Source organism: Pseudochaenichthys georgianus, chromosome 16, assembly GCF_902827115.2.
Source record: "Pseudochaenichthys georgianus chromosome 16, fPseGeo1.2, whole genome shotgun sequence".
NCBI lineage: Eukaryota > Metazoa > Chordata > Actinopteri > Perciformes > Channichthyidae > Pseudochaenichthys > Pseudochaenichthys georgianus.
In genome coordinates, this window is record NC_047518.2 from 46,888,580 (window position 1) to 46,905,509 (window position 16,930).

Below are 16,930 nucleotides of genomic sequence, written 5' to 3' on the forward strand. Positions count from 1 at the left end.
GGGGGTAAGAGAGGCAGCAAGGGAGTGGAGCCTGATGGGGACACTGGGAACAGAAGGTGAGGGGGTAAGAGAGGCAGGAAGGGAGTGGAGCCTGATGGAGACACTGGGAACAGAAGGTGAGGGGGTAAGAGAGGCAGGAAGGCCATTCTTAAGTATTTGAGTGGAACAGGATTGATTGGAAGAATTTAAAACAACGTAAACAACACAATGGTATAATTCCACAAGTGCTGATAGGATGATATGGTGATACACTCTCTTGTACAGTAGGTGGCGTTATGCACCTGAAAGCTGTTTGCAATCCGCCAAAAACCGAGAGAAGAAGAAGAAGAACCAGAACCAGAACCTGGATCCACGTGTCGTCTCGTCGCTACGGTTCTCTCTGTGTGTTCCTGAGAAAGTGTGTGTGAGCTCCAGCTCTCCTGATCCATCGTCTGTGTGTCTGGATAAACCTCCGAATGGACTGTGTGCTCTTTCTTCTGGAGCGTTTACCTCGGACTACAGGAGCTAGCTTAGCATGCTAGCTGGAAACACGTTAGCAACACTAGTCAGATTGAGAGTTTGATGGAGAGAGAAACGGTGTGTTTAACGGAGTCTGCAGGAAAGGTGATCTAGGAAACATGAGTAAAGTCCAAATGCTGCTGTCGTTGAAGAAGCAGCGAGTCACTGCTGCTAATGAAGAGACATTTGCTCTGTTTGAACAAACAATAGCAGAGCTCGAGGAGGAGCTGTTTCTTTCCAAAGAGGAGAACAAGAGACTCCAGAAGCTTCTGGACGCTGTTTTACAGCCTCAGCTTCGGATCCACAGAGCAGGTCTGTTCCCTTTACCCTTAATTAACACTTTACACTCTTCAGTAGCACTTTATTATCACATTAATAACACTTTAGACCCTTTATCAGCACTTGCTGCAGGTAGCAGATCCTGAAGTAAAAGTACAAACACCACACTGTGAAAATACTCCATTACAAGTTAAAGTACTGCATTCATATCTTATTTAAGTAAAAGTATGTAAGTATTATTAGACACATGTACTTTATTAATTAAAATGTATTATGGAAGAGCACACCTACCAAAATAAATATATTTATAAAAATACATACATTGAATAATATGCCATTCAATGTACTGATTTAAATATGACCCATGCATGTGGGCACTAGGAGTGGAGTGCACCAGCTGGGCGTAAAAAGTAGGGCTTAACTCTAACGTCGGGCTTAGCTACGTCCGACTTAGTGATTCGAATTTACACCGAGTGCACCAAGCCTGACGAGTCTCGGGCCATTCACTCTCCCTGCCTCAAATTCCCGTTGAAGGGCGCTCTCTCTCAGGATGCGAGCATCATGGGTCGACCCAGGCCATCTTGCAACGAGGTCGACAATGCCCATGTCCGAGTTGCACACAATTTGAACATTTATAGAATGGTAACCCTTTCTATTAACATACAAATACTCATGTTCAGAGGGGGCCTGAATGCGAACATGAGTCCCGTCGATGCATCCGACAATACCAGGTATTCCTGATTTTAACAAAAGATCTTGCCTGGATTTCGCTGCTTCTTCTTGTGTGGGTAGGTGAATATAGTTCCTAAGGCGGTGCTGGAGGGCCAATGAAACTTGTCTTATAGCCCGACATGCAGTTGTGCGATGAACATTAATCATGTCTCCCACAGTATTTTGAAAGGCCCCGTTCGCGTAGAATCTGAGCGCAATCAGCACCTGCAAGGTTGGGGAGAGCGCAGCGTTTCGGTCTGATCCGTGCTGGAGTTGAGGGGAGATCTCCTCGATTAAATCAAAAGGGCTTGTCTGCCGAAACGAAACCTCTCTCTCAGTTCACTGAATAGATGTCCAGTGGGTTTGTTCGATCACGGACGACTCTTTCTCTTCTTAATGCCCTTGCATTGTTAAACATGTAAACAAGACGCCCTGCCATCGTTATTATCCTTCTTGCCTGTTTTACGTTACTATGGATACTAGTCTGTCTTTCCGATTTACGCCTGCTCCATACTTGGCGTAAAAGTTACACCCGGGCGCAACGCATACAGGGCTTGAGTCTAAGTGGTGCACTAGTCATAACTTTAGTTGGTCTTAACCTTCGGTTCTACGACGGACGTAGAGTTACGCCCAGTTTACGCCCAGCTGGTGCACTCCACTGTAGTTGGTTAAATGTGACATACATTGATACTTTAGTTTTAATGTGCTTCTTTATTCACTTTTTCTTTTTAAATGTGTAAAAGCAAATAAAAACAAATACTTTGGATTAATTCAAATTATGGGAGAATAATTCATAAAGAAATCAATGAATAAATATTAGGGATGCTCCTATCGATCGGCCACCGATCGATATCGGCCGATACTCACTCTCTACCGATCGATCGGGCTCTCTAAAAATGCCGATCGCGAGAGCCGATCACATAACGTAAAATGATGACGTAAAATACATGACACTTTTCTCTGTGCGCGGCAAAACAAGCTCACCAAAATAGCTTCACCGGTCTGGCAGCATTTTAAGGTGTCCAAAAAGGACAATAAAAGAGCGGTATGCAGCGTGTGTGAAGCAGAAATCCTGCAGCTCCACCCGCTGTGACGGACCGGTGAGCGGAGCGAAACACACACAGAGTTAGACCTAACACACTCAGCTATTTGATCTACCTCTGGAACTAGCTAAACTAGTTATACATATGTTGATTCTTCACTGTCGGGTCACTCATCACTGGATCAGTGAGCTGCATGAGATGCTGTCAGGAGGGAGAGAGAGAGGGAGAGAGAGAAAGGGAGAGACGGAGAGAGAGAGAGGGGGATAGAGAGAGGGGGATAGAGAGAGAGAGAGGGCGCTTCCGCTCATCTCTCTCGTGTTCTTATCCACAGTTAATGTAAACCTGAATAATGTACTTCATTTGAATGTAATAATTATGTTGGTTGTTGTTTGTGGAAGCTCCAGTGAATGAGCCCATTAACTGAGTTTTAAACATCACTTTAAATGGAAGATCCCCATAGGCCCCGCCCACTCGATCTGATCGGTATCGGCCGATACTGATTCCGGCGATTGGCCCCAAAATTGGCATCGGAGCATCCCTAATAAATATGTTCAATAATCAATTAAACACATCTAAAATGTTACTTGATAAAGAATAGGGGAACTAGTACAAAGGTCATTAAGTAATTAAAACATTACTATAAATTAATTTAAAATCTCATCAATCAATCAATTATTGCCAACATGTATTTATAATATATTCTGTGTATATATATATATATATACACACAGAATATATATATTTTGAGAGAGATGTACACTAGTATTAGTCGCAGTCAAAACTTTGGACACGTCTTCTCTTTCAACGTTTTTTATTTATTTAAATTGGTTCTACTTTCTAGATTTATACTGAAGACATCAAACCCATAAAAGAACACATTAAAGGTGGTGTAGGTAATTTTGGAGAAAACAGCTCGAGTGTGCTAGAATTTGAAAATACACAAAGCACTTAAGATATTCATTGCTATCAGGATGTTAAGAGCATTCCATGGAATATAACAAGTGTATCTCGAGCCGGTTTCTGAAACTTACCTACCCCACCTTTAACTGGAATGATCTAGTTAACAAAAAAGTGTTAACAAATCCAGAATATGATTTATATTTAGCTGGTGTTATGGAAATCTAGGACCCAACACAGCGCTTGAGAGTACAAGTCAAATGAACAATACAAATAAATGGTGAATCAAGCAAAGCTGTCTTTTGGTTATTTATTTGAAGCTTCAAATACACGATATAATAATATAATAATGTCACAAGTCGCACAGAGTATAAGATAGTCTGCGCGAGAGTGCGCAGGACAATGAAAAAGCAGAGATTATATAAGGAAAGAGTGGGAATATTATAACTCCCCTGTTCACACGGGGAGATTGTTATGAGACACCCAGTGGCCTTGAGTAGATAGCATAACGGTTCTCAGAGCAGGGAAGTTCGTGATGTGTCTGACTGTGTATGAGTCTCCCAGTCTGCTGAAACAGCTGTGGCCTTGCAGAGACTGGGAAACTCATAAGAGAATATAATAGAATAATAATGGTAAAAGCACAACAAGAGGAAATAAGAAGCATTTGGTTTAAACATATGAAAGATATAATAAGGATAATAATAAGGATGATAATAATAAAATTTTCCACTACACTGGCTACTGCAGAATGCTGTGGTAGCCATGCTGGTTAAGGGTGCCTTGAACTCTGAATAAATCACCAACAGTGACGCCAGTAAAGCCCCCCCCCCACCATCTCACCCCCTCCTCCATGCTTCACGGTGGGTACCACTCATGCAGAAACCATCCGCTCACCTTCTCTGCGTCTCACAAAGACACGGAGGTTGGAACCATAAATCTCTCATTTGGACCCATCAGGCCAAAGTACAGATTTCCACTGTCTCATGTCCAATCCTTGTGTTTCTTGGCCCAAACAATTCTCTTCTTCTTGTTGTTCATCCTCAGTAGTGGATCTTTGCAGCAATTGGACCTTGAAGGCCTGATTCACGCAGTCTCCTCTGAACAGTGGATGTTGAGATTGTCTGCTGCTTGAGCTCTGTGATCATTTAAGTGGGCTCTAATCTGAGGTGCTTTGTTTTGCGGTTTCTGAGGCTGGTAACTCTGATGTGTTTATCCTCTGAGCAGAGGTAACTCTTGCTCTTCCTTTCCCGGGGGGGGTCCTCATGAGAGCCAGTCTCATCATAGCGTTCCATGGTTTTTGCGACTGCACTCGAGGATACATTCAAAGTTATTGACATTTTCCAGATCGACTGGCCTTCATTTCTTAAAGTGATGATGGATGGTCACTTCTCTTCACTGAGTTGAGTCGTTCTTGCTTTAATATGGATTACAACTAGGGGTTGACCGGTTATCGGCCTGGCCGATTATCGGGGCCGATATTCCGCATTTGACCGATTATCGGTATCTGCCTTTTTTTTATAAAATTGCCGATAACACTTTGGCTCTGATGCGGCCGTTTCTCTGGCTGCAGTCACCACTCTCTGTACACGAGCAATGTCCCGCCCACAGCGCTATCTGATAGGCTATTACTGAAGTGTCAATCAACACTGAAGATTTTCCGGGCGGGAGCCTGCCATAGAGGCGGGACCTTCTCAGATTACAGGCAGGTGCGAAGAACGCAGACAGAGGCAAGCAGCAGCGCTGAGCGGCAGAGCCATACATGTGTTTCGAAGGTAAATCAGTTGAAAGCCGAAGGTCAATAAACATTCCAATCCCCTATGCTGAAGTTGCAAAAACAGCACGATCTATTGATCCAATTGTATCAGCTTCCCAGTTACACATGGACGCGGGAAGTCAGTCAGAGTTGGGGGTGCGTGCAGCGTCTCGCAGCGGAGTAACTGTGGTGCGGAGGGGGGGCTGCGAGTGGAGCCTCGCAGTTTTTCAGGTTGATATGTGAAGCTCATTAGCTAATCAACATGTATTTAGCAAATGTTTAGCAAAATATTAGAAGTGAGGCTACTAGACTAACGTTAGGTCTACTGTAATAGCCTCACTTTTAATAGTTTGCAAAACATTAGCTAGCACTAGTGTTTTGCAGTTGCTAGCAATTTATTGGGATTTTATGCTAGATAGACAGGCATTGGTTTGATATAATAAATTAAGCATTATTGTTAGTTAAGCATGTCAGCCTGCAGCCCCACTTCTTGTCTCTCTCTAACTCATAGCAGATGGCTGCACTAAAGAAAAGGGCACAGAGAGGAAACCAGTTGTAAGACGTTTAAAAGTTCATTAAACATAATATATGCTTAAATGCATTTCAAAGAAGTTGTGTTGGAGTTTGTCTTATTCTACATTTTGACACTATATATTTTCTGATTTTACTGCAAATGTATATTGGTTCCAAATATCGGTTATCGGTCTCCTTGATTACTAATAATTGGTATCGGCCTTGAAAAAGCCATATCGGTCGATCCCTAATTACAACAGCAGTCAAATAGGGCTTTCCACTGTGCACTATCTCTACCTCTGCACAACACAACTGATGGTCTCAAACGCATTCAGAAGGCAAGTCATTCCACACATTGACTCTTGACAAGGCACACCTGTTAATAGAAAACCATTCCAGGTGACGACCTCATGAAGCTGACTGAGAGAAGCCAAGAGTGAGCAAAGCTGTCATCAAGGCAAAAGGGGCTACTTTGAAGAATCTAAAACAAAAATCATATTCTTGATTTTTTTTTGTTAACTAGATAATTCCATGTGTTCTTTCATAGTTTTGTTGTCTTCAGTGTTAATCTACAAAGTAGAAACAAATTAAAATAAGCAAAAAACATTGAATGAGAAGGTGTCCAAACGTTTGACTGGTACTGTATATAAAAAACACACATATTTGAACATTTAGCAAGTTCCCTCATCCATAATCATTTATACAAGCGCAGCTTTGAACATGTACAGCAGTAAAATGCAACATACAAAGTAATCAAGAAACAACATAAATTAAACACTGACGGGGAACATTTTACTGCACCATCATTACCGTTACATAAGAAGGTGCCGTCAAATGTTCTGTTAATACTTGCATACTTTTACTTAAATAAGGTTTGAATGCAGGATTTTAATTTGTAACAGTGAATTTTCATTCTATACTGTAGGAGTAGTGTATCTGTGAACGATCCCAAATACAATTCCTTGTTTACATTGCGGCTAGTGCTACGCCAGAAGAAAAAACCCTTTTATATTTTGAACTGGAAGTGGAAAGGGGCTGGGCTACATGAGGTGACTTGAGCCAACACAAATACACAATAGGTGGGACTAAGAAAGATAATGTGAAAATATAAAAACAAAGGCATTAATTAGGGCTGCAAAATGTCTCCCATTGTAATGGTGATGAGGTTTTTAAATGCTAACACTTAACAGTTTGTTCTGACTGTGTTTCCTGTTTCCTGCAGATGTCCTGCAGCTGGTGATGGTTAAAGAAGAGCTTCTCCATGACCAGCAGGAGTGCAGCACCAGTCTGGACCAGGAGGACCCAGAGCCCCCCCCCACACATTAAGCAGGAACAGGAGGGAGAGCAGCTTCAGGAGCTGGGGGAGGCTGATATCACCAAGTCCACTTTCACTCCTGACCCTGTGAAGAGTGAAGATGATGAAGAGAAACCTCAGTCCTCTCAGCCTCATCAAAGACAAACTAAACACATAGAAACAGAAGCTGATGGAGATGACTGTCGAGGACCAGAACCAGCCAGGAACTCAGATTCAGAGAGCTGTTTGCAACCAAAGGCTGAGGACCACACTGAACACTCTTCTGAACCTGACACTGGAGACTCTTCTGAACCTGACACTGAAGACAGTGCTGATTGGAAAGAGACCAGAGAACCTGCATCAGGCTCAAACTCACTGAAAAATAGACATGAATCTGTCAGTGATCCACGACATAGTGCTGAAAAGAAACCATTCAGCTGCTCAGTCTGTAAGAAAGCTTTTTCACAGAGTGGATATTTAAAGATACACATGAGCGTCCACACAGGAGATAAACAATTCAGCTGCTCAGTCTGTAAGAAAGCTTTTCCACAGAGTGGATATTTAAAGAGACACATGAGAGTCCACACAGGAGAGAAACCACACAGCTGCTCAGTCTGTAAGAAAGCTTTTTCATGTAGTGTAAATTTAAAGAGACACATGAGAATCCACACAGCTGCTCAGTCTGTAAGAAAGCTTTTTCACAGAGTGAACGTTTGAAGATACACATGAGAGTCCACACAGGAGAGAAACCATTCACCTGCTCAGTCTGTAAGAAAGCTTTTTCACAGAATGGAGATTTAAAGTCACACATGAGAATCCACACAGGAGATAAACCATTCACCTGCACAGTCTGTAAGAAAGCTTTTTCACAGAGTGGAAGTTTAAAGAAACACATGAGAGTCCACACAGGGGAGAAACCATTCACCTGCTCAAAGAGTCCACACAGGAGAGGGAAAATAGATCTGCAAAGTTTGTGACAAAATATTTAAATGGCGTAATCGTTTAAGGCGAGACACGGCAGGCAAAAACATCATTTTTTATATACTGGTCAATTTTGAGATTTTGTGCGATTATGATTCTATAACATGTTTTCTTTCAGGCTTTTGGAAGGAAAACGTACAAAATACACATTTAAAGGTTTATTTTACTATAGTTTGTCTATTTGCGTCTGTAGATTTCTCCTAAATTCACCAAAAGTTAGCATTCTAACATTAAGTACCGCGACCGCCGTGTGCACCATGTCATATCGAGATATCGTTGGAAAGCTGTGACTCTCCTGCACAATCGCATCGGATCCAAATATGGTCATTTCCTTTGTATCAGCAACCAATCGTGAAAGCACAAAGGGGTCTTAAACGAAGGAAAAAAATCTCATTGGCTGGTGTCAATTTCTGACAACGTGATTCGTTCAGATGCGTCACGTGGTGTGCTAAAACGCTAGAAATTGAAATCTCAAAATGGCAAAAGAACGGCGAAAAAACATTCACAGTGAAGACGACAACAATTGTCACTTGCATGAAGCAAGGTTATACAAAAAACAAATTACCCCGAACATGAAATACCTTCATGGAGTGCGTCGATGCGCAAACTGTCATCCAATGAACAGGAGGGTTTAGCTAGCGCCTCACTGCAATCTTTAAAGGTCGTTTTCTCAAAATGAGTTTCTTCTCCTACTCTGAGTTCGAAATATCAACGTCAGTAGCACGTACATACACCAAACCTTCCAGTTATATTCCTATCAATATTATGAAGGCTTTTACAGAAGGGTTTGTTCATATATCATTCATAGCCTGAATTATACAACATTGTATACCTAAAAACATGGCGAAAATGGATATTTTAGGGCTGTTGACAGTATTTTCTGATTTATGGAGTGATAAAAAGAGATATCCAATATCCCTTCTGTAAAAGCCTTGGATACTAATATGACTACAAAATGAAACAAGAATTCCTGAAATGTGTTAAAATATGTGCATATTTAATGAAATAATGGATAATTTGCATATTTAAACATGCTATTTCAGAAAACTTGTAATACAAAAAACAATTGCCTTATTGTAAGTAATGAACTGGAGAAATGTCTAGCTGATAACTGTAAGTTAAACAAATTACCCTATTCACCTGGGGTGTCTCGCCTTAAAAAGACCAAGTGTGTTGGTTAGGGAATACATTTGTATCCTAATGCCGTTACATGTAATACGTTACTCCCTAAGCCTGTTTTCACCCACCTGCAACCGATTCGCTAATAATCACAAATGTTGATTTCTTCGACCCCTTGACTCCACTATTTCTTGTTTAATAATCGTTACATCTCCTCAGGACCAAGTTCCCGTGTCCTGCTGATCACCCACTGCTCATTTAAGGTGGACTCACCTTTACAAGGGACCAGCTAGTCTTAGTGTCTTAATGCAAACGTTTTGTAAAGTGATGCTCGACCAACAACTTGCTGTTGGGCTGTGTGCTCTCTACAGGATGGTGTCTGTACTCAAAGATTGTTGATGAAATGAGAGCTTCACTCTGGTTTTGTTGTCTAAACAAGGCCAACAGAGCGATACATCTTCTTTCCAGCAGATGGCATACATGTTACATCATGCAGTTCAACTGTCATCCACATATTAGAGATTCAAAACAGCAATGTGTGAGATAAGGCTAGTAATTGACTATTTCAACAGAAGGTGAAGAGGTTACAGTCTTGATGCCATGTCCAATATGTTTGTGTTTTGTTTGATTAAATCGACTGAAATGAGCATTCAATGACTCAACTATTCTGAATGACTGTCATTACATCATGGGTTTGCATTGCAATATTAGAACGCATAAAACCCAACTTTATTTCTCCCAAGTTGCGGGTGTTCATTGTTTAGAAGTCTGCTGTGTTTCATCCAAGCTTCCACTGCGTGCTCCGATAATGCTGAAAGTATCTGTTGTATGCTTTACCTGCTCCAGTAACACAAGTGTAATTGACTGGTAAGAGACACGAGATGGTGGATGGATCCAGAGGAGAACCAGAAGATAGTCCGCATAGAGCCTGAAGGCTCTATGCGGACTACTCAACGTTGGTACTTAAAACAGATAAAGTAATTATCGTAGGTGACTTTAATATTCATGTTGACGATGATAAAAATAGCCTTACTGTTGCAAATAACTCTATATTAGATTATGTTGGTTTCTGTCAGAGTGTAAATAAACCAACCCACTGCTATAATCACACTCTCGACCTTGTTCTAACTTATGGTATTGAAATTGAGCAACTATTAGTTGAACCGCATTATCCTGCTTTATCCGACCATTTCTTGGTAACTTTTGAAGTACTGTTACTAGACTACAAAGCATTAGTCAAAAGCTCTTGCAGCAGAAACCTATCTGTTAGTGCTATAGCCACATTTAAGGAAGAGATTCGACCAATACTTAACTCGATAGCATGTCTGCATGTAGGGGAGGACACTTATACAAAATGTACACCACCCCAAATTGATCATGTTATTGATAGTGCTACAGATGCGCTGGCAATACAATTGGACTCTGTTGCTCCTTTAAAAAAGAAGAAAATAAAACAACATAGATTAGCTCCATGGCATAATGCCGAAACCTGCAAAAGTCGAGACAACTTGAAAGGATATGGCGTTCCACTAAACTTGAAGAATCTCGTTTAATTTGGCATATTACTCTCAATGAATATAAGAAAGCACTGCGTAAAGCGAGAGCAGCCTACTACTCTTCATTAATAGATGAGAATAAGAATAATGCAAGATTTCTTTTCAGCACTGTAGCCAGGCTGACAGAGAGCCACAGCTCCATTGAGCCTTCTATTCCCATAGCACTCAGTAGCAATGATTTGATGTGCTTTTTTAACGATAAAATGGTTACTCTTAGAAACAAAATTAATGACCTCTTGCCTTTGACCAGTATAGTGTTATCAACAGCTCCCGGAAACGTAAGTTCTAATATTACACTAGATAGTAAACTAGAATGCTTTTCAGCCATAAACCTTGAACAATTACATTCAATGATTCTCTCTTCTAAACCATCAACGTGCATGTTAGACCCAATTCCAACTAAGCTGTTGAAGGAAGTTTTTCCATTAATTAGCACTTCTTTATTAAATATTTTGAATATGTCTTTATTATCAGGCTATGTTCCACAATCATTCAAAGTAGCAGTGATAAAACCGCTTCTTAAAAAGCACAACCTCGATCCAGAGGTTTTAGCCAACTATAGACCTATTTCTAATCTTCCGTTCCTCTCAAAGATTCTTGAGAAAGCGGTCGCAAAACAGCTGTGTGATTAATTAAAAAATAATGATTTATTTGAAGATTTTCAGTCTGGCTTTAGAACACATCATAGCACAGAGACAGCTCTGGTTAAAGTCACAAATGACATTCTAATAGCCTCAGACAAGGGACTTGTCTCTATTCTTGTTTTGCTGGATCTCAGTGCTGCATTTGATACTATCGACCATGATATCCTATTGCAAAGACTAGAGCACTTAGTTGGCATACAGGGAACTGCTTTAGGCTGGTTTAGGTCCTATCTATCTGAACGCTCTCAGTTTGTACGTGTTAACGATGAATCTTCCCACGCAAACCAAAAGTTAGCCATGGAGTGCCACAGGGCTCAGTGCTCGGACCTATTTTGTTCACATTATATTTGCTTCCATTAGGCAATATTATAAGGAATCATTCTGTAAACTTTCATTGTTATGCGGATGATACTCAACTATATTTATCTATCAAGCCTGATGAAATTAATCATCTAAATAAAATTCAAGATTGCCTCAAGGACTTAAAAACGTGGATGACCTTAAACTTTTTGATGTTAAACACGACCAAAGTTATTGTACTTGGCCCGAAGAATCTACGAAATAAATTATCTAAAGATATACTAACTATGGATGGCATTAATGTGGCCTCCAGTGAGACTGTAAGGAATCTTGGTGTTATATTTGATCAGGATTTATCCTTTAACGCCCACATAAAATCAATCTCAAGGACCGCCTACTTCCATCTACGTAACATTGCAAAAATCAGGCATATCTTGCCTCAAAACGATGCAGAGAAACTAGTCCATGCATTTGTTAATTCAAGGCTGGATTATTGTAACTCCATATTATCAGGGTGTACCAAGAAGTCAGTCAAGTTGCTTCAGCTGATTCAAAATGCTGCAGCTCGTGTACTAACCAGAGTTAGGAAAAGGGACCACATTACTCCTGTTCTGGCTGCCTTACACTGGCTCCCTATAGAACACAGGACAGCATTTAAAATGCTTCTTCTCGCCTACAAAGCCCTTAATGGGCAGGCGCCATCTTACCTTAAATAACTCATTATACTCTACTGTCCTACTAGGGCATTGCGTTCCAAGAATGCAGGGTTGTTGGTTGTTCCTAGAATCTCTAAACGTACAATGGGAGCCAGAGCCTTTTCTTATCAAGCTCCACATTTGTGGAATCAGCTTCCAGTTTGTGTTTGGGCGGGAGACACCCTATCCGTTTTTAAGAGTGCGCTTAAGACCTTCCTTTTTGATAAAGCTTATAGTTAGGGCTGATTAGATTCAGCCCCTAGTTTTGCTGATATAGGCTTAGTTTGTCGGGGGACATCTTCCTTCTTCCTTCTCTCTGTCTGTACCTGTGTCCTCTCATGTTCCGATTAACCCAGCTTCCCCAAATGTCTTTCTTTTGGTGTCTATATACGCCGGGATCCGGAGACATGGATGAACCTGCGGTCCTGTGTACTGGATCGCGAGCCCTGTATCTTGAGTCTTGGCTGTGGTCCTGGATCATAGGTCCTGGATGGATATCCTTGTGGATTCATCTTCCTATTATACACACATGCATGCATGCATGCATGCATTCATTCATTGATTGATTGATTGATTGATTGATTGATTGATTGATTGATTGATTGATTGATTGATTGATTGATTGATTGATTGATTGATTGATTGATTGATTGATTGATTGATTGATTGATTGATTGATTGATTGATTGATTGATTGATTGATTGATTGATTGATGGATGGATGGATGGATGGATGGATGGATGGATGGATGGATGGATGGATGGATGGATGGATGGATGGATGGATGGATGGATGGATGGATGGATGGATGGATGGATGGATGGATGGTGCTGTGAGAGCTGTGCCCTGCTGTCCTCGACCACTTTGAGCCACTCTTCTCTCTCGGATGTAGTCAAGCACCTGCGGCCGACAAACTGCACCTCAGACAGCATTCCGTCTTGCTTCCTTAGAGATGTTTTCGAATCAGTTGGAGCAAGTGTTTTATTGCTTGTAAACACCTCTCTTAGCTCAGGATGTGACCCACCTTCCTTCAAACATGCCGTGGTTAAGCCACTACTTAAAAAGAAAAATGTCGATCCCTCCTTTCTCGCAAATGTCAGGCCCATCTCCCAGCTACCCTTTTTATCTAAAGCCCTGGAGCGAGTAGTCTACGCCCAGCTGCAGTCGTTTTTAACTACGCATGGCATCGACAAAAAGTTTCAGTCTGGCTTTAAACCCATGCACAGCACTGAAACAGCCCTTTTAAGAGTGTTTAATGATGTGCTCCTAGCCACCAACTCAGGTAGCCCAGCTGTCCTGGTGCTGTTTGACCTGACAGCTGCCTTTGACACTGTGGACCATAGCATCCTGTTGTCACGGCTTGAACAGTCCACAGATATCACAGGCTCTGCCCTTGCATGGTTCAGGTCCTACCTGACAGACCGTAGCTTCTCTGTGCAGCTGGGTGCCTTCTCCTCTGCTAAAGCCCCTCTTACCTGTGGGGTTCCCCAAGGCTCAATTCTGGGCCCCATCATTTTTACTGTATATACTGCCTACTAGGTTTAATTCTCACAACACATAATATTCCCTTCCATTGTTACGCTGACAATGTACAGACCTATCTGCCTCTCAATCAAAATGCCAACTCACTACAGCAGTTGAAGGACTGCTTAACAGAGATTAAATCCTGGCTGAGCCAAAACGTCCTCAACCTCAACGAGAGCAAGACCGAGGTCATCTTTTTTGGACCCTGACCAGACTCTCTTTTTTTTTTATAATCAACACTTAAAACTCACTTTTTCTCCCTGGCCTTTTAGGCTTCTCTTATCAAGCATAACTTGTACCCAATAACTGTTCCCTCTCTAACCTCTGGAGTTTTATTAGAGGGAAACAGTTTGTAGAGTGGTTTAGACAGGCCGGGGAGTGTTACGATTCGTAGACACAGCGTACCTCCCTATCTCTCATCAATTTCCAACTAAGGCTCCAGTGGGGAACTTGTTCCCTGCGCGTGCCTCTCCACCTATGTTTCTTACTCTCTTACTTGCTACCCTTTGCCCTCAACCTATTCTAAGGGAGTGCTTGTTCTTCCTTCTGTCTGTCTGTGTCTGTGTATTCTCTTGTTCCGATTAACCCAGCCACATTTTTTCTTGTTTTGTGTCTATATCTACGCCGAGATCCGGAGTCGAGGCTGATCTTCTTGCTGTAGTCCTGTGTCCTGGATCCTCTAACCCGGGTTCTGGATTAAGTCGTGGACTTTGGGTCGTTGGTAAACCTGTCTCTGAGGTCCGGCCTGGGTCTCGTCATGCTGCTTCCTTGATGGCTTCCACAGGATTGTCGTTGACATCTTCGTGGATTAATCTTCTTATTACAGACACATGCATTTCCTAACATTCGGTCTATATGCTTTATAATGTATTATCTCTTCGATCTACACACGGCATCTATTGCAGTCTGTCCGTCCTGGGAGAGGGATCCCTCCTCTGCTGCTCTCCCTGAGGTTTCTCCCATTTTTTCCCTTTAAACTGTAGGTTTTCTCCTGAATTTTTCCTTGTACGATGTGAGGGTCTCAGGATAGAGGGTGTCGTTTTTCTCATACTGATATTCTGAACAAACTATGCTGTTGTATTAGCTATACAGTGTCTCTACTGTAGGCTATTTGTATTATATGTACAGCACTTTGGCTCGTTTATAAATGTGCTATATAAATAAAACTTGAAATGTCCCCACCAGGCACGTGCACATATGACATAAAAGTGGGCTTGAGCCCCTGCCCTTTTTCTTCCTCCAGAGAAAGTGCCCTTTTGTTACCCTTTTCTTTTTTTTTAAATAAATGAATATATATCTACTGCTGCTGTTTGCGCAAAGTTTCCCTTTCAGAAAAAATATTGATTGAATACAAAATAAAAATATCAGGTCGGGAAATTAGACTGGGAAGTTCCGCTGCTCTCTCTACCCTCCCTCCCTCCCTCCCTCCCTCCCTCCATGTCGCCTGCTCAGCGGTGCGGACATCAGCAGTCCCTTCAGACTGACAGGTAGCAGCAACTCCCATCTTACTGTCACTTCAGACAGACAGGTAGCAGCACCTCCCACCTTGCAGTCACTTCAGACAGACAGGTAGCAGCACCTCCCACCTTGCAGTACCTTCAGACAGACAGGTAGCAGCACCTCCCACTTTACTGTCACTTCGGACAGACAGGTAGCAGCACCTCCCACTTTACTGTCCCTTCAGACAGACAGGTAGCAGCACTTCCCACTTTACTGTCCCTTCAGACAGACAGGTAGCAGCACCTCCCACTTTACTGTACCTTCAGACAGACAGGTAGCAGCACCTCCCACTTTACAGTCCCTTCAGACAGACAGACAGGTAGCAGCACCTCCCACTTTACAGTCCCTTCAGACAGACAGGTAGCAGCACCTCCCACCTTGCTGTCCCTTCAGACAGACAGGTAGCAGCACCTCCCACTTTACTGTCACTTGAGACAGACAGCTAGCAGCACCTCCCACTTTACAGTCCCTTCAGACAGACAGCTAGCAGCACCTCCCACTTTACTGTCCCTTGTTTTCTTGGCTTGTTTGAAGCTGAGTGGTGATGAACAAATTACGAAGCTGCCAGTGCCTCGAGTTTACAGCTAATTAGCCGAAAGACAAAAACAAACATAGTCTAGTTAACTAAGGTAGGCTACTAGCTAATTGATAAGTTAGCTCAAGGTTTAGCTAAGGCAATTTATCATGGGCATACAGGCTAATGTACTTTACTTAAGGGTAGACTCTAAAGGTGAATACAGTAAAATGTGTATCTAATAACGTCATCACAATTACCATATTGATATGCAAATTAGGCGTTAACTAGTACACTATAAAGTACTGTCTAATTTCTTATCTTATCTTAATTAAAATGGGCTAATTTGCTTGTAGTTACAATTACCAAGACATTGTAGGTTAAAAGGATACAACTAAAAACAAACAAAAACACATATCACATCACAACTTCCCCAGATAGTTACTTACGTCAAGTCAGTATTTTCCCCTGAAATGTTTAAATGCAGATTAGCTTTAAATCTATAGATAAATTCAGACATGGTAATAAAACGAACACCATTTATATGTATTATTTGGAAGTTTTCTTTCCATTAGATCAGGGGTGGGGAACCTTTTTCCTCTCGGGGGCCATTTCAATTTTTTCAACATCCTCCGAGGGCCGTACAAATGATTGACCTCTGCTTAAAAAGACTAAAATCACAGCCCATTCATTTGGCCTTTCTTTCATGCTGTGTAAAGAAAAAGCAACCTCTGAATCCAGAGATATCTCACCATGACACGCGCATGCATGTACGTGCACGGTGTGGCATGACCACCAAAACAGAAAGATATGGACACAATGTGTGCAAATGTATTTAGTTTCCTATCCATGTGAACATGATTTAAGTGGGGGGGGGGGGGGACCTAACCTCCTCTAGGGGGGGGGGGGGGAGATTAATTTTTTTAAGTGACTCTTTTCTTTTCTGACTTTATGGGTATTTGACTTAATATTATTAAGATAAAGCTTTGAAACAATCTCAATAATTGGCAGCAAAAATGTAAGGTTTTTTGAATGCATAAAAGGATACATGTTGAGATAGGAAGTTCTAATATCTTAAGAGAAGAGCTTGAATATTAAAAAATAAAGA

General features: G+C 41.7%; 1 protein-coding gene across 1 annotated transcript in view; it reads left to right on the forward strand.

Moving 5' to 3' along the window:
• Positions 1–617: 617 nt before the first annotated feature.
• Positions 618–16,930, forward strand: part of LOC139435428 (zinc finger protein 501-like) — a 64,965-nt gene continuing 48,652 nt past the window's right edge. The window contains exon 1 of the mRNA XM_071206098.1: positions 618–810. Coding sequence (XP_071062199.1) covers positions 618–810 — 193 coding nt within the window. The remainder of the gene's footprint in view (positions 811–16,930) is intronic.